The sequence below is a fragment of the Macaca fascicularis genome, chromosome 5 (genome assembly GCF_037993035.2).
Source record: "Macaca fascicularis isolate 582-1 chromosome 5, T2T-MFA8v1.1".
Lineage (NCBI taxonomy): Eukaryota > Metazoa > Chordata > Mammalia > Primates > Cercopithecidae > Macaca > Macaca fascicularis.
Window position 1 is genome coordinate 147,224,434 of NC_088379.1, and position 25,299 is coordinate 147,249,732.

At 37.0% G+C, this 25,299-nt stretch overlaps 1 protein-coding gene across 7 annotated transcripts in view; it reads right to left on the reverse strand.

Moving 5' to 3' along the window:
* Positions 1-25,299, reverse strand: part of INPP4B (inositol polyphosphate-4-phosphatase type II B) — an 822,790-nt gene that overhangs the window by 60,323 nt on the left and 737,168 nt on the right. For all 7 annotated transcript variants that reach the window (XM_005555983.5, XM_045391863.3, XM_065545524.2 and 4 more), the window contains one exon: positions 22,144-22,241. In XM_005555983.5, coding sequence (XP_005556040.1) covers positions 22,144-22,241 — 98 coding nt within the window. The remainder of the gene's footprint in view (positions 1-22,143; positions 22,242-25,299) is intronic.

Genomic DNA, 25,299 nt, shown 5'->3' on the forward strand with positions numbered 1-25,299 from the left:
GGATAACCATACTTATTAATTTATCTGGTTTTATTCTTTACTTATAAATACGCTTAATTCTCTATTCTCTATTCTGTATAACTATGGTAATATCAAGTGGTCCTACAGTACTATTTTACCAGCACTTTGGACAAAGATGACAACTTCTGTCTCACTTTAATGAAAGCATAAGACAGAGATGTCATGAGATATAACTTTCCTTCTTTTTTTGCCATTGAGTAGCTAGTCTGAGTCAAGAGAATATATTAAATTGAACATCTCAGGGGTGGGAGAAATCTGAAAGTTCAAATAAAATACATGAAGTCAGTCGCTATACAGCAAGTTTCCTTGAACTCGGCACTATTAACTTCTTGAATCAGGTAATATTTTGCTGGGAGGAAGACCATACTGTACATTACAGGATTTTTCGCAGCATCCCTGGCCTCTACCATTCACGCGTCAGTAGTAGCTTTCCCAAGGTAACAGTAAAAACGGCCTTCAGACACTGCCAATGTTTCCTGACAGAAAAATATATCCTGCTTGAGAACCCTGCCAGAAAGAAGCAAAGATATGACGGAAAGAGGAAAAACATGAGGTATAGTTCACAGTATGAGATAATTGAGTAGAAAGCAGGAAATGACACTGGTGGCTCAGATTTCTACATACTAACAACTAAAGCATGGGTAATAAATGGCATAAACTTTATACTAAAAACAGAGACAATGTACATTATGACACAAACGTCCCCAAGACTTGGTGAGATGGGGTTCAAGATTACAGTGACAGAAACAAGAAGACTGTCTAAATGAATGGCTGGGTAAGTACTGTATAGTATGAAAACACACTCTACTGTTGAATCCATAAACTGAGAGAGAAACTCCTGAGAGCTTTAACTAAGACTAAAAACAGGAGAAAATACAATGGACTACACCTACATTACCAAGTTTCATTGAAGAAATAGATGACATAGTCCTTTCAAGTTCACAAAAACTGACACAAATGAATTTTAGTAGTAATGAGGCTTTGTACTTTTTCAAATTTGTACCAGATGTTGCAGTTTAGCAAAACAACATTTCTGAATAGTTCTAGTTTGTGACTTTAGCTCCAGGGAAGAGGAAGTATCCCAGTGAACTATACTAGTGATTAAGAGCGGAAGTGGTTGGTAAGGTAGGAATTTCCATTGAAAAGAATCATATCTCATCTTGGATTTTATGATTACAGAATAGAGGAAGGTTGGGTACAATCCAGATAGGTTGAGGGAAGTGAGATTCAAAATCATCATATAAAATATATGCATGATTCCACTGAATTTGTTTCTAAAAGGGAAAGTTGTCAAAAGTCAAATCTTTACTATTTAACTACAGATGATTCTCATAAAAATGAGAAAGTTTGACTGAAGACATTGCATTGCGAGGTAGAAGCTTCTCTGATATACAGGAATTTTAACAGGACACAGCCCAAAGATAGCCTGAAGAGAAAGGGAAGGAGGCCAAATATGGAATGCCTTGAAGGGAGTCATAAAATCAGACCAGGATTTGGTGGCTAATCAAAGAAGGTAAGGACAATAATGCTGTCTTTTAATTTATAATCATGGCATGCAAGAAATAAGAAGTCAAGTCCACCATCCCTGCTTTTAATGTTGATAAATGGCAACCAAAACAAACCCAGGGGAAGCCATAAATTAGAATTATAAGCAGCCATTAAAATTATGTGCAGGTATATCAGTGACATAGAAAGTGTCCTTGATATTGCTGAAAAGAAGAATTGGTCAGATTAATGAAAGAATGTATTTGTGTAACAATGTGTGTGTATGTGTGTGTGTGTGTGCACGTGCACATGAACGCCTGTGTGTATGTTGGCTTCTCTTGGCATATGTATACAGGCAGAGTGAAACATTAGTTTAGATATTAACAGTGGCCATCTTTAGGTGTGCAACTTAGTGTAATGTTTCAACTGCCTTTTCATATCATTTGAAATGAACATATATTGTTTTTAAATAATAAGATGATTTCAAGAGCAATGGGAAACAGAGAATGTGCATGAGAAAAGGAAAGAAATTAAATTCTTTTTTTTTTTAGATTCATGGTAGAACAGTTCATTATATCCTGAAGAACCTAAATTCTTATGATATAAAGACCTGAATTCAAAATGTCCACAGCCTAGTAGGGTGAGATGGATATTTAAACTATTATTAAATATAGGAAAGTATACTGCAGACTGTGACATCACTCAGTAAAGATTTGTGAAGCAAGGGAAGCACTGGACAATTCTATAAGAATTGGTGGGTATGGGAGGGCATCTAGCAAAGATAATGCTTTGTGTCTACCAAGAGCATTTGAGGCTGAGGGGCAAATAGCAAAGGCACAAGGCATGAGCCAGTACTGCAGAAACAGAGAGTGTGCGGTTCACAATGTCCTTAGAGTGGATAGTCCTGGGGCAAGATTTATGAAGGAGAATCATGTTCTGCTATGCTGGGGAATCTGGGCTTCATCCTAGAAAATGCGGGCAACTGGTAAGTTTTAAACAAGGGCTTAACCCCTTCTGGAAAGCCCCTGAGTTTCTTTCTGAAGTCAGGCTTGTACAAATGGCTCTCAAATCATTTTGAAAGCAATACAGAATGAGAAGTTTCCTTTAACTCAAGATGAAGACATCACACATGTTCTGGAGAGCTGATGCATAACAATGCAATTTTAATCAGCAATACTTTATAATGTATTTGAAATTTGCTAACAGAGTGGATTATAAATGTTCTCACCACACACACACACACACACACACACACACACACACACACAAAGTGATAACTATCTGAGGTGATGAAATAGTAATTAGTTTGACTATGGTAATTATTTAATAATGGATACGTGTAACACATCATCAAATTGTATGCCTTAGGTATACATAATCCTTAATTATAAAAAATACCTCAATTTACAAAAAAAAGCTTAATTTACATAATATCTCACAGCAGTCATACACACACACACCCCTCTGTAATAAAAATTTTATGAAATAATATTTACTTTTAGTGCATGCCTTGCACCTGAAATTTTCTATTTCATAATTTTTGAAAAATTGTAGTTCCAACACACCACATTTATTTAACATGTCATAGGATTAACATAAACCATTTGGAAAGCCCTGATTTAGGGCAACCCTATGTCCAAAGTGACTGGGGCTGAAGTGACTTTTTCACAAAGTTCATAGTGAGAGGAGGAGTCAAGGCTAAAACTTTGTCTCTTAACTGTTGTACCCGTAATTTCTCCAAAATCTCTGCTGATGTTTTTACCATTGGTACCACTAAAACCAGCTCTGGTATTAACACAATAGGCCAAATTCTTCAGAATGCTGAGACTCCAGAACAGAGCATGATTTATCAAAATAATTTTGTTTCATTGTAGACATGGAAATGTTTTAATAAGCCATTTTAAACAGACTATAGGGATCCTAAATGTAAATCAAGCACTTGGCCATCGTTTCCCCATTCCCACCTCATAAAGAGAGTGTGTTAGAATCGACAGGCATGATGTCTCATGGAAATTTCGCTCCCTCTCCCATGGTGTGCTTCTTACAAGAAAGTAATTTTGATTTTTTTTTTCGTTTGTTTTTTGTTTTTTATTTTTACATTTTTAGGCCACTATTTCTATTTCTATAGTGACAAAACTTGCTTTATTCAGAGCACACCTCTGTCAACCTAATACTTTGGTTGCTGCCATTTTATTTTTTTTCCAACTCAATAAAAATTGCAGACCACAGAAATTCAAGTCTGGTTCAGGAAAGCAGTACAATTAATAATAGCCAGTTTGTTAATAGGTGAGATTTCAAGATGTCATGATAGATCCTGATGTATCAACTGAAAATTGTGGTGTACACAGAACGTGAATTGGTTTTAGGCTTAGACTGTGTCTCCTCAAATGTAAATATAGCCAAAAAGTCTTGCTTTTGCTACTCATTCCTGCAAATTTAGACAGCACAGCTGAGTCTCTATGCATATGTCCATAATAGTATTCTTTTTTTTTTTGGAATGGAGTTTAAGAAAGTATTCAGAGATAAAAGTTACAAGAATGTTTATTGCATTACTGTTTATAATTTTAAATAGCAAAAAAGCTTTAAAATGTTCATAAAGAGTAAGAATAAACCAATATATTAATGCAAAGTAATATAAGTAAAAAGGATACACAAATGCCATATGTGTCAACATGGATATATTACAAAAACGATATTGAGCAAAAAAGAATGAATTATAGAAAGATGCATCCAAAGTAACAGTAGTCATACAGTTAAATGTGCAAAACTGTACCATATTTTAATGGATATATAAATATAGAGTAAAATGTGTATGAGGATGTAAAACATCAAATTCAGGGTATTGGTGTTCTCATAGGAGGGGAGGGTTAAGGGTGGTAAGCCGGAGGGGTACAAAGGGAGCTTTCACCCTATCTGTAAATACCTGTTTCTTATGAAAATTCCAAAGCTGAGCAATGGGTTCCCAAATGTGTGCTATTTATGATTTGTTCTTTTTTGTTTGTTTGAAACTTTTATAATTGCTTTTCAAAAACAGCACTGAGCCAAGATTCCAGGAAAATGATTTCTAATGCCAACTCTCCTGCTGCTTTGACGTGTAGTCTTGGGCAAATTGCTTAACCCTCTGTCCCTATTTCCTCAACTGCGAAATAAGGACAAGAATCCGGTCATGCGTCATTGACTAGTAGTGGAAAACAATGAATAAAAGCCTTGGCAGAAAAGGCTACATTATTAAATTCTGTGTCACCTCTGAAAAACAGAAGAAGATATTAGTAGCACTTAAAAAAGAGTTCACAGCCTCAGAAAGGAAGCTACTTTCTCAGGTAAAAGTCAGAATGTATCCAAAGTAAGAAAAAATCTCCTCACACACATGCAGTTACATACCGCAGTCACAAACATTCACAAACCCTGCGACTGTTCTCCCACCTCCCCAGTGGAACACAACAATCAAGTTGAGAGTCAGGTGTTAGGACCTATTTCCTCCTTGTTAGGTCAAATAGGTTTCTTCAATAAGAAGAGCTCTGAATATGACATTGACCTGAATCACAGGCAGGGTATTAATAAGGAAACAGGAATGGAACCATGGCCTTTTAGCTCACTGAACTGTGATGCTAATGATGTCAAATAGCTTCATTCTCTTATGGCCAAATAACTGTGTAGCCAGAAACTGTTCCAAGATGAATCAGAAATTATGGTTGCCTTCCCAGTTCCTAATCTACTCATTTCCCACACGAAGTGGCAGATACAAAATTTCCATGGGAGGCACCACACTCTCACTCTGACGTCCATTGGTGTGATCCATACCCCTTGAAATCAAGACTAGTTCAGGAATGGACATGATCTAAACCAGATGGCACTAAACTCTCATCTCAGCAACTGTTTTAAGGATATGCAAGTGGCCTGTGCTATTCCAGTTGAGCGAAGCTCCGGAAGAGGAAAAGAGCCTCTTCTTAACCCTTTGGTTGCGTGTGGGGTTAGCTCATGACAGCCATCTTTTAGCCTTGAGGAGACCAGATGTAGGATAAAATTAACATGATAAAAGATAAGATCAGCCTAATGATAAAATACAAAGGAGATTTTTGTTTGTTTGTTTGTTTGTTTTTGTTATTTTGAGGCAGAGTCTTACTTTATCACCCAGGCTGGAATGCAGTGCTGGGATCTCGACTCACTGCAACCTCTGCCTCCCTGGTTCAAGGGGTTCTCCCGGCTCAGACTCCCGAGTAGCTGGGCTTACAGGCACCCACCATCATGTCTGGCTAATTTTTGTATTTTTGCAGAGACGAGGTTTCACCATGTTGGCGGGGCTGGTCTCAAACTCCTGACCTCAGGTGATTCTCCTGCCTTGGCCTCCCAAAGTGCTGGGATTACAGGTGTGAGCCACCGTGCCTGTCCTGAGATACGTTTTATACTGCTGAGTCACTGAACCAACCTTCTCTTGAAACCTACCTTACTGCTAGACTTTTCAGTGAGGTTTATCAGCAAGTTTTCTTTATTGTTTAAGCTAGTTTGAATTAAGAGTTTTTGTCACTTGCAATCAAAAGCATTCTAAGGTAAGTAAATTGTTACATACGTATCTTAAACACCGACCAGCCATAGTACAAATGTGTACTGTTGATTTAAAATGAGGAAAGGACAAGTCAGAGTATTTCTGGAGGGCAGCAAATCTATCACACCTGCAGTGATGGTTTTAAAACATGGTCCTACATTCTTCAACACTTTTTGTTGAGATGTGGAATGTATGTCTCCTCAGGTTGAATCTGGGTGGGCTTGTGACTGTCTTGACTAATGAACTATGACAGAAGTAATGCTCTGTGGCTTCTGAGGCCAGGTCTGAATTGATTATGCCTCTCCTGCTTAATTCTCTTGGAACTTTGCTGACTGTATTCCTCATTTTGAGATGCTCCCTATAAGAACCCAGCCACTATGCTGGGAGAAGCCCAAGCCACATGGAAGGTCTTGTTTAGGTGCTTAAGTCAACAGTCACAGCTGAGCCCAGCCTTTGAATCAAGTTAGCCCAGGTGCCAGAATGTGAGTACAGAAACCTCCAGATGCCTCCAGTTCTCAGCCCCCAGGTACTCTTCCTTTCATCTGAAGGTCATGGACATCGTGGAGCAGAGACAAACCATCCCCAGTTTCCCTTTCTGATACCTAACCCACAGAATCTGTGAGCATAAATAAAATCATTCTGATTTCATAACAGTAAACTTGAGGTAGCTTGTTATCTGGCAATAAATAACTAGAACAGAACAGCTAAAATAAAAACAATTTAAAGAGCTTGTACTTCCAAGTGTGAAAAAATTAACATGATGAACACTGCTTTCACTGCCTACTCTGGTGAGTACTATATTCTGTAATATCAAGTCTCTTCTACAATTAATTCTAAAATAATTATAGTTAATTGTACCAGCAAGCAGACAAATGCAATTAGGTAAAAGCCATTGAGATATCTCAAAATTGAAAATTATGTTGTTCTAGATGCTGTAAAATCTTGAAAAATAAGAAAAGACAAAACTCCACCAAAACCAGCTTTATTAAAATTGCATTTCTAATTTTCAATTTATGAAGATGGCAATACAAAAAAAATCAAATGTCAAGATCCCAACCTTGGTCTGAGTTGAATATTTTTGACCTACACACTTTCAGTGTCTTGTCTTAAACAAATTTCAAGGTTGCATCACCCACGGCAAAAGGAAAAAACAAACTTTAAAAGTAATTTTTAAATTATATTCAAAACAATGTATTAAAAATTATTTGAAATTTCCTCAATCAACATTGTACATTGGGGACTATGGAATATGGTGTGCAAGGAGAAGAATGTAACGATAACATATTTTTTCCTGCTTATATTTTTTTAAAGACAGAACTCATAATTTGATTCCAGAATTTCCAAACACTTTAAAGTCATGTCAAAAAATCTAAAGATGATTTGTTAAATGGCTCTCCAACTCTAAACTCTAGTCTCCTCAGGATGTCTAAGATAGTTCAAGCACAGATGATACAGCAGAATGGGAAAGAAAACAGGAGTCGGAGAAGGGCTTAACACAAATCCCCAGTTCAGTCTTCTTGTGAGCCAAGTTAAACTGGGTGAACAACTACTTTTGCCCATACTCAAGTGGCCTAGGTGCTGGCACCTAAGGCAGTTGAATGGCCTCCTTTGTTTCACCTAGTCAAACTCCCTAGTCCCTGCATTTTACCCCAACAATAGCCCTAGCAATAAATGGCCCACTGAAAGTGCATTCTCCACACAGACGTCTGAAAAACAGACTAAGAATGGATTTCTTAAAATTTAGGCAGAGAAGGAATACAACTTTTGAGGTGATTTCAGTGCCCTACCTTCCTGACCGTGCAAGAGCCAGACTGCTAGTGAAATACACCAAGGTCAGATGGCAGCCCAGGGAGGCAAACACATGACAAGCCCTTCTCCAAAAACCAAGGGCTCACCTTTTCCATGCCTCTCCTGTTGCCTATAATGTGGAAGGAATTAAATCACAAACTGTAAGAAAGTCAGAGAAAAGGGGAGATGGTTGAGAAGATTGGGGCTTTTTCCAATAGTCACCATATGTGGTCTACCTCTTCAGGCTCTTGCAGGCAAGGAAGAATTAGGTCTTGAATATTTCTTACTATATAGAATAAGTTAAATGAATAATTTCTGAGATATTAGGAAAGGCATAAATGAGGTAAAATACAGGAAGATGATGAAAATAAAGCTGTGTTGGAAGGCTCCAAAATGAGGATAGAGGTAATAAGAATATGAAATCTACAATTTATTCCATTCATATGGCTCCCTTTTTTGACTTGATGTGGTCTCTGATTTGGTAATCTGGGACACTCATATATTTACAGTTTATCAATGGCAACAAAACATATTAATCTATTAATGTACTCGCACTGTTATTTTCTGACCCACTTGATAAAGATAACTTTATCCTTGAGACTTCAATTTCTCACCCTTACTTAGCTTCTAAGGAGAGTTTCACTCTATCTGACATTCTGTGATGCAGAATTAGAATGACAAAATAAAGGTGGAAGAAAAAGTGGCCTGGAAACAAAAGGCCTTGCAGTTGTGGGTCAGCGAGGAGGAGAATGGTAAATAAAGAGTGAATGTTTGGAAGAGTACTATGCCAAATAGCTGAGTGAATTACACAGTTGGAAAACTGGATCTAAAAAGTGAAATAAGAATTTGTTAATTGTCTTTAATCTGATGTTTCATTGAAGGTTAGAACTAATGTAGTCAACCTTTAATTGTTGGTCTGATTGAACATCATACTATGATAAATATCTGAATTTCACTTCTTGTTAACAAGAAGTTTAACAAGGATTTAACAAGAAGTTAAATTTATATATTTATTTCCAAAAAGGATGATGAGTCTTAATATTTTCAGTATCCATCTTACTTTGCAGTGTGGGACCAAAGAACTTATCCTAATGATGATTTCAGGAGCTCACCTATAGAGGCATTCCAGAAAGAAAAAAGTATGCTTTGTTTGAAAGATTATCAGAGAATCAGTGATTTCATGAAAAAAATAAGATAAGTCAACACAGATTGCAAAGATTCCAGAAATGACAGAGAAGGAGAGAGACTATTGGATAGAGAAGAGATGAAGTTTCGTTCAAACTACTGAAAAAACTTCACGATCAAATTTAACTAGATTGTTGTTTGTTTCTGTTGTTTGTACACAGCAGATATATGACTGTGTTGAAAAGCTGACAGTGTACCACAATTATCATCTTAACCATCTCTCTAATATTTATAAGTACATGTGACACTTTTTAGTCACAGAAATTGACAGTGGAAATTTTAATACTAACTTCTTTTCCCTGGTGAGATAATGGTAGAATGTACTTTGAAATACAAGGTATATACAAAGTAATTATTCTGATTTGGCTGACAATGAAATGCAGGCATTGAAAACACCAAGTGACTCACCTAAGTGAGCTTTCAATTGAATTTATGTCTTTTGATTTCATGCCAGTAAGTGCAGACTTACTAGACTGGTATACTGGGAGGCCAGCCAATCTTTGATGAGTAGTAGAATCTGGAATGCAAGAGTTAGACATTCAAAAAAGATGAGAGCCTCAGTCAAGAGGAAATAATGAAGAAAATGTAAGGCTAATTGAAAGGCAAGACATCTAAGTTTGTGCCTACACATACTACAGCAGAATAAGGCTACCTAAAAGATTTGATGACTATAATTTATGAGGACCACCGAGTAACATAGTAACATAGATTGATGCCTGGTTGGCCAAGCAGGTGGATCTTTGTATGTGTGTATGTGTGTCTATCTTTGCTGCCTGTACTGCTGTTTGTATTTCATAATTTGATGTAGTCTAAAATTTAAGGGACATTAAAAGTCTATGTCTGTGATTTAACATGCATTGAGGAAATAAAAATTGGATATTATTTCTTCTTACTTTTTCTTTTAAAAAGCAACAGAAGTACTTCAAAAGATAGTAAAAAATTCTCTCAATCTTTTTAATGCTAAAAAGGATTAAAAACTTCAAAAGGTTAGTACATCAGAGTTTCTTCTGCAATTAGTTTAAAATAAATTTGTAATTACAAGTGTGTAAAAATATATGTATGGAAAATAAAAGCATGGTGCTGGAAATATTCAAATATTTAAAAATCTACAATCTTAAATTCAGTGCAGAAGCCATTAGACAGCAATGGTGGAGCAGCAGCATATAAATTAAAAGAACATTTGACTGGGAGTCAGAGAACATGGAATTTAGTCTCTGTTCTCCTACTAAAGGGTATGTGAACGACCCTAAGTCCCTCATAGCAAATGATGGGGTTGGACTAGGTCAATATTTCTTAAACTATGTCCTGGGGAACACTTACTTTAAAAAAAAAATGAAAATGAGGGTTTCAGATAATTTTTTCTATTCCCATAATGAAAAAAAAAAAGCTATTTTAAACAAAATTAATTTAGATACTATAGATTAGGGTGAGCAAACTATGATTTGCAGGCTAACCCCAGGTCATACATTTTTTTATTTTCGTAAATACATTTTTATTAAAACTCAGTCATGTTCATTTTTTAATTTATTTTATTTAATTAATTTATTTTTTTGAGACAGAGTTTCACTCTTGTTGCCCAGGCAGGAGTGCAATGGCGCGATCTCAGCTCACTGCAACCTCCCCCTTCCTGGTTCAAGCAATTATCCTGCCTCAGCCTCCTGAGTAGCTGGGATTACAGGAGCCCGCAACCATGCCTGCTAATTTTTTTTTGTATTTTTCAGTAGAGACAGGGTTTCACCATGTTAGCCAGGCTGGTCTCAAACTCCTGACCTCAGGTGATCCACCCGCCTCAGCCTTCCAAAGTGCTGGGATTATAGGTGTGAGCCACCACACCCGACCTGATTTACATACTGTCTATGGCTTATTTTACACTATAGTAGCCAAGTTGAGTGATGACAGAGATCATATGGCCCACAAAGCTAGAATTATTTACTATCTGGCTCTTTACAGAAAAAGTTTGCCAGCCATCCTACAGACTTTCTCAGAACCTTCAATGTGATAATGTGAATTCCAAAATAATTTCACGATTTAATCCTTGTATCACTCAACAATTATTAACAGAAATAATGTTACTTTTCATAGTCTTCATTAAATTACTTCCAAAATCCAACAGCTTATACCACGCATTCAACAAATGTTAATGGAATAGAAACAACGTGCTTGTCCTCCTGGAGCTTACATTCCGGCAAGGAGTCACTGTCAAATAATGTAAATGACATATTGCATGCTGCATGATGGTAGAGGCTATAGAAGAAAATTAAGAGAGAAGGGTTCCAGGGGGAAAGAGGTTGCAATTTCAAAGAGGGTGTTTAAGAAAGGCCTTACTGAGAAAGTGACATTTAGGCAAAGACTTAGAGGAGGTGAGTGAGTGACCTCTAAGGGGCAAGGCATTTAAGACAGAGCAAAGAGTCACTAAAAAGTCCCAAGAAACAGTAAGAGGTCCATGTGGGGCAGGAGTCAGTGTGGAGCAGAGTAAGGAAAGAGTGAGAGAAAGAGGTAGAGAGGGATAAAAGGATCAAAGGGGTTGACTGTGTGGTGCCTTAGATGCCACCGTAAAAATGTAGGTTTTTATTCTGAAAACAAACAAACAACAACAACAAAAACAACAAAACTAACAACATTGGGGTTTATTGGAAAAGTTTTAGGAGACACATAATGAGACTTTCATTTTAAAATAGTCACTTTGGATGTAGTGGATATGAGTGGGCTGAACGAGAAGCGAGAGAAGAAACAAAGATGCTAGGAGGAAGCTGTTGCCCATACCTAGAAGAGGTAAGAAGGGTTGTAGCAATGTAGGTGATAATAACTGGTGGCATATATTTTGGAAGTGGAGCCAGTAAAATTTTCTGATGGACTGGAAAGGGGATGTGAAAGAAGGGACTCAAGGGTGGCTATTTTTTTCCCCAAAGCAACTAAATCGTTGAAATTGATATAAATGTAGATGGGGAAGACTGTAGGAAGAACAGCTTTTTAAGGGCTTATCAGGAACAAAGATTAAGGTGTTAAGCAGGATACAAGAGTTTAAGAAAGAGAGATGGGCTGGAGATGTAGATATGAACACGGATAGTTAATAGCAGGTATTTAAAGTAACTAGGCTGTGTTCAATTGGGGAGCAGAGTAGACATCCGTGGACTGAATCCTAGGCCACTCCAAAATTAGACGTTGGAAAGATAATGAGGAATAGAGATTTAAAAGAAGCAGCCATAGAGCAGGAGAAATCACAGACTGTAGTGGCTAAGAAGCCAAGTGACAAAAGAAGGAAAAAATAACCATGTCACACTTGTTACTAGATCAAGGAAGATGAGGGCAAATGACTGAGCATTGGGTTTAACAATGTAGGCTCTTGACAAAAACAGTTTCCACGAAGTTACAAGGGTAAAAGACTTACTGGAATGAGTTTAGGTGAAAAAATGGGTGGTGAAAAATTTTAATTCCACTTTTATCTACTCTTTTTGGGACATTTTCAAACTTAAGCTTGTCCTGCAGTATTACATAAAATTTCTCTCAATTTCCAATCTCTTTTACACATTTTTATATGTCTATGCAATGACAAATATGAATATATGAAGAATTCCTCAGTGGTCTTGATGTTTCCAAATATTCATGTTTTAAATAAAATATGCAAAATATTTGGACAACTGACTGGATTTTTCATTTATATATTTGGGTGTCTACATGGTATGACAGTTGAGATGTTTATAAAACAAAGTTATTACAAGTAAATTTTGTTTATTACTCTGTAATAGTCTAATGTATAGTTTCTGCTGGAATGATATTCATGTGTTAATTTAAGAAAATCCTTGTATCTTCTCATATCTTTAAATCCTTATGTCTTCAAGTTTGTTAAAAATACCATATAGGCTGGGCACGGTGGCTCAAGCCTGTAATCCCAGCACTTTGGGAGGCCGAGACAGGAGGATCACGAGGTCAGGAGATTGAGACCATTCTGGCTAACATGGTGAAACCCTGTTTCTACTAAAAAAAAATACAAAAAAAAAAAAAATTCTAGCCGGGTGAGGTGGCAGGCACCTGTAGTCCCAGCTACTCGGGAGGCTGAGGCAGGAGAATGGCAGGAACCCGGGAGGTGGAGCTTGCAGTGAGCTGAGATCTGGCCACTGCACTCCAGCCTGGGCGACAGAGTGAGACTCCGTCTCAAAAACAAACAAACAAACAAACAAAAACATATAAAGCCCTGTAATATTAAAATTATTCTTTGTGTTTAGGAAATTTAGATACACTTACTTAGCTTAACATTATAAATCAAGGTAATCTCACATTGAACAGAATCATCATTACTGCTTAGTTGTTTTACATATACGTTTTGCTTAGGTCATTCAACTATTAATATTTGTTAAAACAACAGATAAATAAAAGATGAACAGTTTTAACATTCTGGGCAATTTCATCTTCTTTTACACTCATGTCCAAAGTATAATGCAGTGCAAAAACGTAACATTTAAAATTTGACAGCTAACTCTATCACATATTATAAATCCAAGCAAGTGGTTCTCAGGTCTTACTGTGCAGGCAGAATTACCAGGAGGGCTTGGTAAAACACAGAATCTTGGCCCTACAGCCAGATATGGATTTGTTTGAAATTACTCTTGTATGTGTAAAAGGCAAGGAAAGATACTGAGTAGCACAGGGGTCGATGATGCTGATCAATTGCTGATGTGCCCTCATTTCTATATGTACCATTCCCCATTCTGCTCTTTATCACAGGAAACCTCATTTTCCAGGCTAACTTACACTTAACTCTGGGCAATGAGGAGCCAGAGGGAGAGTCAAGGGCAGGAGGAAGATAGAAGCCAGCCTGTTGCTCTCCCACCTTTCTGCTTCTTATGGGCCCCTGGAAGTGGTTATGTCTTTTCTATGGCTCCAGCTCCCACTGGGAAACTTTTGCATTCACGGTCCCAGGTTTTGCTAGACAGTCCTCAACAACATTCTAGATCCAGATCCAGAGGGATAGCCCCAGCTTTTGGCCTCTGGTGACACTACCTCTGACGTTTGTCCTTTTAGCACCTGGGTTAGTAGCAACTCAGTATTGCTAAACTCTTGGTGACTTCACCAAACTCTGCTTAATCTGTAAATTCCTAGACTTCTTGATTTCCTGTCTGGGGCCTGATGAATACTGCCAATGAGCACTTGGCATCATTTTTTAATTTTACCTCAGTATAGCCTAGGCTAATATCCTAATTCAATTGCCCTTCTCTTGCTGATCTTGTTTGCAGGTTAACCCCTTCTTGGATAAGCTTGACCTCCTCCTCAGTTTACAGACAGTGAAAATGATGCAGAGAGAAAAGAGATATTTGGAAGGGAGAGTATGATGATAAAGCGGCAAAGTTTAAAAGTGCTTTTTTGCCGGGCACGGTGGCTCAAGCCTGTAATCCCAGCACTTTGGGAGGCCGAGATGGGCGGATCACGAGGTCAGGAGATCGAGACCATCCTGGCTAACATGGTGAAATGCCGTCTCTACTAAAAAAATACAAAAACCTAGCCGGGTGAGGTGGCAGGCGCCTGTAGTCCCAGCTACTCGGGAGGCTGAGGCAAAAAAAAAAGTGCTTTTTGTCACTGTTGAACCTTAGTTGAGAGAAAAATGGCCACCTCTGAAATCACTGTTCTGTAATGTGGAGAGGCTCTCTTAACATTCAGAAAAGATCTCTTTATATAAATGTGAACTGTTCAGAGGAAACTGAGTATTACCATGTATGGAAAAGTGATTAATAACTTAGAAATTACTGTAGAACCTGGGAAATAGTTAACATATCAGAAAGTCTCTGTGCTAATCAGAAACAATCTGATTGTTTGAAGACCTTTTATGGGTGAAGTCTGGGAATCCAGGCTCAAGATAAGTGATAGTTTCTAAGGATAGAGGGCTCTGAAAAGCAGAAATGAGGAATAACAACCATGGCATGTTCTGAGAAAGTGAAAGCAGCACATTGAAACTTGTGGCAGCAATGAGCCACATTGGGGTGTCAACACACATGATTCCAGTTTTAGGTAAATAAGCAGAAAGTGGATTGGTATTCAGATGCACCCTTTTTTGTTTATGGAGCATGCAATTCACACACAACTGGTACTATCAGTATTGATTCCACCATATATTTCTGGGGTCTGTGACAGAGCTCATCAAGTCACAACTATGAAAGAAATACTCACTTAAGTAGCCTTAATTCTCATCGTTAGACAGATAAAATGTAGTACAACTCTCAACTCTTCTCCCTGATATATGTACCAACTATATATCAATTTATATTCTGTTTCTCAGTGATATTATCCTTTTCTAATACAAGGTATCTGTTAACATGTGATACTGACTGCTTTTCCACAGTCTGTGGCTTTAGAACAGTATGGAGAGTCCAACAATGCAGTTTGCTAAAGAAGTCTGCCAAAATCTAGTGTTGATTTCTTCCAGAGCACAATCTGTGTTATAAATGTTGTAGCTAGTTTTCTGATTCTCAGCAATAACCTCATGTGTATGGATTTGTAAGTTTATTATATATGGAATATGATTCTGTATATCTTAGTAGCTTTGTTCTTTTGTTTTGAAAACAAAATCTAATAATCTCATTCAGAAAAGCATTATCACATACTTGTTCTGGAACAATTATCTTGATGTACTAGAGAGTTCTCTCCTGTGTTGGAAAAATTTGGTGTATATTCAATGGCTGTATGGACAGAGTATTCAATATTAGGGGTGAGTTGCTCCATTATTTGACCTAACAAAATTCAATTTTAGATATTCCACATTGTACTTAGAGTAAAGCTCCTCCTTCTCACCTGCTTCTGTGAAATCCTCTCATGGGAAGGTTTACTTGTCCCAATGGAGTTCTTTTACTTTTTATAAATTTCATATTATTTTTAGTTTCTATAATTTTCTTTCTAGTTGTACCTTGACTTAAGCCATCTTTGCTCCATGAATCTATATTTTAAATAAGATTTAAGATAAATTGAAATACTAAAAATGGAAAATGCTAACTAAAAATGTAAGTTCAAAGGACACAGAATACCTTAATATAAATAAATTGTGCCCTATTAACTAAATGTACTGTTAGTTTACTTAAACTAAACCTAAGTCATTGACATGCACTCACAGCTTTTACACATTATATTTAAGGGTTATATCTTAATAATTATGCTAAAAGAATTTAAAAGGATATCAGAGAGAACCATGATTGATCAGATTTTTAGTTGGTAAGGTAGATGTGAAAAAGCCTTTTTTATTTTTTTTTAAGCTTTTCCTCTGAAGCAACCAAAGGACCACGGGAGACGTGAGAGAAAGTGTTGTATCAGCAGAGGTCTGAAGACCAACCCCATACTACATTTAGGATTCTTTCAAAACCTTTGTATCAGTCTTCAAGAGTTTTCTGTGACCTTTTGCTGGAATTCTTCAGGCGTTAAAGGGCCTCAGCCAAGCATGGCATATATTTCTTTTTCTCTGGAAGCCAGAGTACTACATTTTCAGTCTCTACATCATATGAGAGGCCTAGTCCTCTGCTGTCTTATGGCTTCTGGTTAGCTTTCTGGCTAGTCTCAGGGCCCTCATCACTGTTACCTCCCTAGAACCTCTCAGCAGGATCAAGTATAGATCCTTTGCCCATAACTTCCACCCTGAAATTTCCAACTGTCTTTAAACATGCATCAATTTACCACCTTGGGAAAAAAAGACTCAAGAAAAACTCTCTCACTTGATTCTATTGCATTCAGCCTATTTTTTAATTTCTCTATTTGTATCCACTGTTACGTTTCCTAAGAGAGTAGCTTTCACCACTCTGTTTCTCTAATTATACAACATGCATCCTCTCCTTAAATGCCTGTAATGTGATTTCAGTCCATGCTTTTTATTAAAGACTCCATTAAATGTCATTAATGATTCACAATCATCAAATCCAATAGCTTCACTTTCATCCTCATTCTTCTTTCATCAACACATTTGATATTCTTGCTCATTTTCACGTGGATGGTATTCTTCTCATTTAGCTTATTTGACTTAATCTCCAATAATTTCTACCTCTTATGGGATCCTTAGTCTTCCTTTCCTTACACTTATGAATGTTCTCATTTTATAACGTATGTTTTCCATGTGGACTACATAGAAAACTAGTCAAATAATTCCTCTGAAATTAGTTATCTATAAAATATTGGGTTCTTATCCTATTTTCTTATTTTTATAAATATAAGTGATGCAGATGATGTTTTATTTTTCCTAGTGCAAAAATAAAATCTGTGACAATGCATAACTATACAATGAGTGTCAGAAGTTGGTAGAAAGTAAAATTGTTTGAACAACAGCAACAACAAAACTAAATTATTCAGAAAATGAATCAACACTCCAAAAGAGCAACTATTGTTTCAGAAAGAGGTTTAGCTTTAATGTAGATTATTCTTTGATTACCTTGAGTCATTAAATTGAAAGCTACTAGGGCATCGACTGTATCTTATTCATCTTTCATCATCCAAACTGAATAGAATAGACTTTTACATGTAATATTATCTCCACCAATATCTGCTAAATTTAATGTGAGACTTACAGTGAAAATTGTTCATAAACACACACACACACACATACACACATACACACACACTACATTCTACATACCCTCATTACAATACTAAATTTCTTTTTCTAAAAAATATTTTGTATATAATCCTTATTGATGTAGTTGATGAAACACTATATACAAAACACTGGCATGTCAAATATTGTATAAAAAGTATAGAACAGGTTAAAAAAAAAAAAGCCCTGTTTTCTTTCTTAGCTCACAGTGCTAGTAAGCTCACCCTTATAGTGCTAGCATAGGAATCATTATGGTACAATTTCATTAGAGCAGTATGACAATATCCTTCTTCTTTATTTCAGATAAAACACAAAGGATATGGGCATTATTATTAGAGAAAGGACACAGAATTTAGCCGTAATACTTTGAGAGTTGTTTCTTCCTCCCTTAAAGGGAAGAGGAAGACAGAAGGGGCTTTATCTGCTTCCTTCAGAAGCCCTGAATCATGTATAAGATGCGGTGGTGACTTTAAACACGGAGCAGTTTGTGTTAGTGATTTACAGAAGTACTATTTTATTTTATTTCTAGCACAAAATGTAAGTGTCTGAATGCTTTAGGTAGGCACAAAAGGGAACGTGAAGGATGTCTGAGATCATCAAGCCCAACAGGAAGATTAGAGCGAGAAAAGGGAGAAGCACTAATAACTGCCACACTGGAATTCCCAGGCTGATCAAAGGGGCCAGTGAGTATCACAGGTAGGACCTGAGGGGAAGTAACTTCTGAAGATTTCTCGTGCCTTAGAGTCAGCAGAACAACTGTCTGAGAGCTGCATCACATGCAGAGGAGATTTGGTGGGAGAAACACACAATACATGTGCCCAGATAGAGCAGTCATCAACAGCTTTGTCTATCTGACAGATATATAAGTTGTCCCTTGGTACCCAAGGAGGATTGGATCCAAAACTCCAGAAGATACCAAAATCACAGATGCTCAATTTTCTTATATAAAATGGCATAGTGTTTGCAAATAACCTAAGCACATCATCCCCTATACTTTAAATTATCTCTAGATTAATTATAATACTTCATGCAATATAAATTCTATGTAAATAGCTCTTAGACTATGTTTTAAAAATTTTAATACTTTTGTCATTGCACTTTTTTTCCCAAATATTTTTGATCTGGGGTTGATTGAATCTGCGGACACAGATCACACGGATACTGAGGACCAACAATATATTATTTTCTGTAGATGAAGATTCAGCAAAGATTTACAGGAAAGGAACTTCTGGGATTCCTATATGTGGCCTCTTTCTCTGTAACAGGCACATCCCAGATCTAGATCCCATGAATTCCCCAAAAGAAAGAAAGACACAGAGGCCACCCAGCCCTACCAAGACTTCCACTAATGGCCTTTCTACAGTTGCAAGGAAGATGGGGGTGGAGGATAATAATATCTGAACTTGGCTGAATATTTCTTCCAAATGAAACTGAGATTTTAAGTAGTCTAAAAGCACTAGACTATGCTAAACATATTGAAAGGGCATGTTGATTGGCAACTTTAATTATCCATTTCCTATTCCCAATTACTAACTTCTAAAGGTTGATGAGTGCTTCATAAAACTGGTAGTAGTTACTGAAATAAAACTATTCCATGTTTGTAGATTGCTGAATTGAGACTATAAATTAAAATTGCTACATATATAACAGAATTAGATGACATTTTGGAAAGAACATTTAGTCCACAAATGTTTCTATATGAGAAGAGTAAAAAGATGAGAGCTACTTGACTGGGAGTGAATATATAAGCTAAAATTAATTTATCATTAAGTCCTGATATCACAAAAGTCAGGGATATCCCTTAAAGTTAAGAAAATCTTTGGAGAAGAAACCTTTTTTTACTTCCAAAATAGAATTCACCTGCTTAATTCATAAATAATTTAAAAAGAGGATCAATAAATTAAGAGTCAGCACGTCAATAATGAATTAAAAAGTGAAAGTAATATTTTTTTTGTTTGTTTGTTTGTTTTGAGATGGAATCTTGCTCTGTCGCCCAGGCTAGAGTGCAGTGGCACAATCTCTACTCACTGCAAGCTCCGCCTCCCGGGTTCATGCCATTCTCCTGCCTCAGCCTCCCAAGTAGCTGGGACTACAGGAGCCCGCCACCGCGCCCGGCTAATTTTTGTATTTTTAGTAGAGACGGGGTTTGACTGTGTTAGCCAGGATGGTCTCGATCTCCTGACCTCGTGATCCGCCCATTTTGGCCTCCCAAAGTGCTGGGATTACAGGCATGAGCCACCACGCCTGGCCAGTAATATGTTTAAGAAATTAACCTATCCTTTAACATTGACACAAATTATCCCTTGATTTCGCTATGAAAGAAGGAAAATAATAGATTATATGGATTATGGATATGACCCAGCATGACAGTTTTTTCCTTCTTAGCAAATGGCCTAACCTCTACTCATACTCTTATAAAAGCTGTATTTTTTTTTTTCCCTTAAATAGAGCACAACTCAAATCATTCTTTGGCTTGCAATGTGTCTATAGGAGGAATAAACCCATATGTCATTATAATTGTATAGATTGGATTTGTACTTTTGTTATGGAGCACAACCACAGTCATACTACAACTCCATTCTGTGTCAAAGAGAGTTGTCTCAAAAATACAGGAAACAAAATATCAGAAAAAAATCCAGTATGTTCAGACAACTGTGTAAGCAATGAAATGCAATTGGTTTTATACAAAATTCCATCTTATTTGCAAGGAGAGAAATATATTTACATGTTTTCAAAAACACTTGTTTAATATTTAATTGGCAACATATAGAATCACATGTTGTTTTGTTGTTGTTGTTATTTTGAGACAGAGTCTCACTATATCACCCAGGCTGGAGTGCAGTGGCACAATCTTGGCTCACTGCAGCTTCGTCTCCCGGGCTCAAGCGATCCTCCCAACCCTCAGCCTCCTGAGTAGCTGGGATCACAGGCGCACACCATCATGCCTGGCTAATTTTTGTATTTTTTGTAGAGATGGAGTTTCACCATGTTGCCCGGGCTACAATTTTTCAGAGTTACATTCCTACGAAGAGCTACTTGAATGTAGAATTATTTTGTATTTCAACAGTGCCTCTACATATTTCTTTAGCAATATGATTGGTTTTAGTACTGGAACCCTTCACAGACTTTGCCAGCAACCTAATTTATAATATATGTTTTGAGTAAGGATGGCGTATTATTAGTTCTCAAACATTAGCATGAATCAGAAGTCACCTCAAAGGCCCATTAAAACAGAGACTCAGGGAGAGTTTAGTAGATTCACAGCTGGGCCTGAGGATTTGCATTGCTAACAGGTTTCCTGGTGATGCTGATGCTGCTGAACTGGGGACCACATATACTTTTCAAGAATTAATACAAAAAATATAATTTGGAAAAAAGTCTCAGAATTTTTATCAGTAGCTTGATAAAAATTATAGTTTGTTAAAAAAATCATTAACATCCAAGTTACAATAAACTCTTTTTCATTAATTACTAAAGAAAAATAGTTTTACTTACATTATTAACTTTTCAGATCATTAAAAAATTTAATACTGAAAGTATGTGGCTGCCAAAGAATCTCCATGTACTTAAGTTCATTTTGGCCAAAAATAATATTTGATTTGAAATAAAATATATAAATCATAATATAAAATCTGCAAGTGACATTTTTTAACTATCCACACATGGGCATGCATATGCCACTGTAATATTTTGATACCACATTCATTAGGTTATGAATAAACGCTCTGCCACCTGACATATTTCAACTAAACAACAGAATATAAATCAGTGAGCAAATTGTTCATGATTAAACAACAAGTAGTAACAAGTAGACTTTGATTATAGCTTTTGGTTAAAATATAATTTTCCTACTTTATTAAAACTTCACTTATCATTGTGAATATCTCAACATATTTATACTATTTATAGATGAATTCCAAATACATTCCAAGCTCTCTGATTTTTGACTGCTCAAATGTTTTGTGCTTAATGCAATGGGGAAAAGAAATGTAGAATTGAACAACAGCCCCCTCCAAGACAAATTCCAAACGTGTAAAACACATTTTTAAAGGCTTGGGTCCTTAACTTTTTTGCACAAAATACTGCAATACATATATTTAATAAGTTAGTTCCCTCATTCACACTGACTTATAACTGGTGTTATATCTGATGTTCTCCCACATGCATGTCCAATGTCTGATGTTGCTTGTAAATGGAGACTTGAATCTTTAGTCAAGTCTTTAGTCAAGTCTTTTATATGGTTAAGAATTATACAAAATTTTTATCAGACTAATTAAAATGTGTAATTATAAGGTCCATATTTTTATTATTTGGCATTTTCTAGTGGCAATGCAATTAATGTCTTAGAATGAACAGCAGGACACATTCAAGAAGGCAATCAAGAGAATGATGCAGGTGTTGGCCATGCCACCTTGGCAATCAGTCTTTGAAATCAGATAATTTCAAAATCACTCTCATATCCCCACCCCTGCTTCTTTAGTCCAGTGACCTCTATGTCTGACCTATTCTAAAGATTTATAATCAAGAAGCCATTATTGTTATCTTCTCTAACTCACATACTTACAATCAGGAGGCATCTTTTCCATAAATATCTTGTAATATTCTTGTAGAAGTTCAAAGTTTTCCTGATTAATACTTTCTTGCAAAGAGACATCTCCAAACCTACAAATAGAAGAAAGAAAACAGTTATAAGTTATAAAATGGCACCAAAAAGTAACACGTTTTACCTTTCCTTATTAAATGGATTGGAATAATTTCCTAAGGAAAGAGTCTGTCTCATTTTTCAGGCTACAATGCACAATGGTGATTTCAAACATATTCCAATCTCCACTGGCCCTGATTTTACTAATCACTTCTAATGCATCAAATATCCTCACAACCATCAAATGTGAATTTGGAGGAAATACCATGTATGAAACACCAGTCTTTGTGCATGGACATAATTGATAATATTAATTTCCCCATCCTACTCCACACCTCCGCTGCAGGGCTGTATCTCTGTATGTGTTTTAAAAACCTTCTTTCTTATTATCTATCCAACCTTCCATTTCACTCATGGCTGCTTAGGGAGGGGTCCAGAAGACCAGCACTGGACACTGGGCTGCACACAGTCTTGCCCACACTATCAACTGCTATAGGCACACGTAGAGCCAGATTTCCCAGACAGTAGATCATTTCTGCTGACAATTTTTTCTTTTCATACCGAGAAGTCAAATGGTTCTGTCCACATAGTCTTCTTCAAACTGTAATGTAATGTTTGTTGACTTCTCTTCCTCACAGGATTATACATTATTTCAGGATAGGAAGCAGATTTCATGCTTCTTGTTATCCTCTATTCCCCTTATATCCCACAGCTTGGCAGAGCATATGGTATTTTAAAAATACCATACTGGCTTAATATTAGTGTTATGGAGTAAATGCTTGTGTTGTCCTAAAATTCATATGTGGAAACCCTATCCCCAAAATGGCAGTATTTAGAGATATGGCCCCTAAGGGGTCAAGTTAAATGAGATTACGAGGGTGGGCTCTCTCTGTTCACAGGCACAAAGAAGAGGTTGTGAGCACACGGGGAGAATGTGGTCAGTCATTTGATAGCCAGAAGAAGAGCCCTCATCAGAAACCAAATTGGCTGGAACCTTGACCTTGGACTTCCTAGCTTCCTGAACTATGAGAAACAAACTTCCATTGTTTAAGCCACCCAGTCTATGGTATTTTGTTACAGCAGCCCTAGCAGACTAATAGTATTTATTTATCTAAGAATGGTCATATACAAGATCTACATTTTGATTTTGAGTAAACAGTAGTAAAATATTACTTCTAGATTACATAGCACATCTAACATGTAGATGTTGCTGGTAAAGCTCAAAATTCAGAATCAGAAAAAGGAGGTTCAGAGAACAGAGAGTAAGCAATATGCCCAGATTAACAGTTGGTTGATGTCAGAGTGCTATTCATATTCAGGCCTCCTTCTCACAGGGTTTCCCTACTTTGCCATTTTGCCTTCTTTTCCAGTCTTGTGTGTCTTGTACGGCTTCCGTGTGTGAAAAAAGTGCATTCTTAGTATGAAAGAGAGATGAGAGGGAAGGAAAGGACACTTCTTAAATAAAATGACTGACAACTAAAACAGTCACAATGACAAGAATGATGCAAATTAGTCCATTTTAGAAGCCTTGAAAATATAATGCTGACTAGTCTTTGAAAAGTCTGTGAATAAAAGAGTCTCATATCTCTCTCAAGATCGCAATAACAGACCTTGTTAATTCCAACTCAAAACACTCTACTCTAGTGTACCAAAGAAGAGGCAATTTGGAGTGCTGTTTCCCTGCTCCACATTGTAGAGTTTATGATCCGGAATATCATTCATCTCAAACACTGAATTTGCTAAGACAAATATGTATAGATAAATAGAATATAATCTGATCCTAGACACTAGCCTTCAAAAGTGCTTAATTACCAAAGCAAGGAATGTGCTAGGTACTTTCAACCTTACCTGTGGGGCAGGGGTCACTTGGAGAGTGAATTACAGACAAGAAAGCATGTTAAATATTATACTACCAAAGACTATCAAACTCCCCAAATTGTTGCCTGTGAAGGAACTTCTCCAGCCAGCCCCCACAGCGAAGATGATAACTTCTTTCTCTAAAATATTTCAAAAGTATGCTCTATGATCTTTTTTTGTTAATTTTTTGAGACAGAGTTTCACTCGTGTCACCCAGGCCAGAGTGCAATGGTGCAATCTCGGCTCACCTCAACCTCCGCCTCCCCAGTTCAAGCGATTGTTCTGTTTCAGCCTCGCAAATAGCTGAGATTACAGGCGCCCGCCACCACGCCCAGCTAATTTTTGTATTTTCAGTAGAGACAAGGCTTCACCATGTTGGCCAGGATGATCTTGAACTCCTGACCTCAGGTGATCCACCTGCCTCTGCCTCCCAACATGCTGGGATTACAGCCATGAGCCACCGCGTCCAGCCGAAAAAAGTGATTTTTAACAGTGACTCATGGGATCACAGTACAATCATTTGTTGACTGAGCAAGTCGTTATAAAAAAAAGTTAACATTACCAAATAATAACCATTACAATAAACACAAAAAAGAGAAAGACTCTGTTTTAGATTTAAAAAATTTGGGCCGGGCGCGGTGGCTCAAGCCTGTAATCCCAGCACTTTGGGAGGCCGAGACGGGCGGATCACGAGGTCAGGAGATCGAGACTATCCTGGCTAACACGGCGAAACCCCGTTTCTACCAAAAAATACAAAATATTAGCCGGGCGAGGTGGCGGGCGCCTGTAGTCCCAGCTACTTGGGAGGCTGAGGCAGGAGAATGGCATAAACCCGGGAGGCGGAGCTTGCAGTGAGCTGAGATCCGGCCACTGCACTCCAGCCTGGGTGACAGAGCGAGACTCCGTCTCAAAACAAAACAAAACAAAACAAAAAACACAAAAATTTGATGCTATTATCTGTTTACAATATTGAGATATATATAAACATGAATTCTAAACTTTAATACACACATAGGTATTTGGAAATAAAGAAGGTTAATCCATTTGAATGCTTTATTTAGTACTGGCATCAAGATTTTCCTCAATGTTTTTGCCACATTTAAATTTGACTTGGGCCAGGATTCCTTAAATATGAAAATTTACCTTCTATCTCAAATAATTTGGTACTGATAAAAAGAAAAATGTTATGCATAAATCGATGTTAGTTCTATATGCAGATAC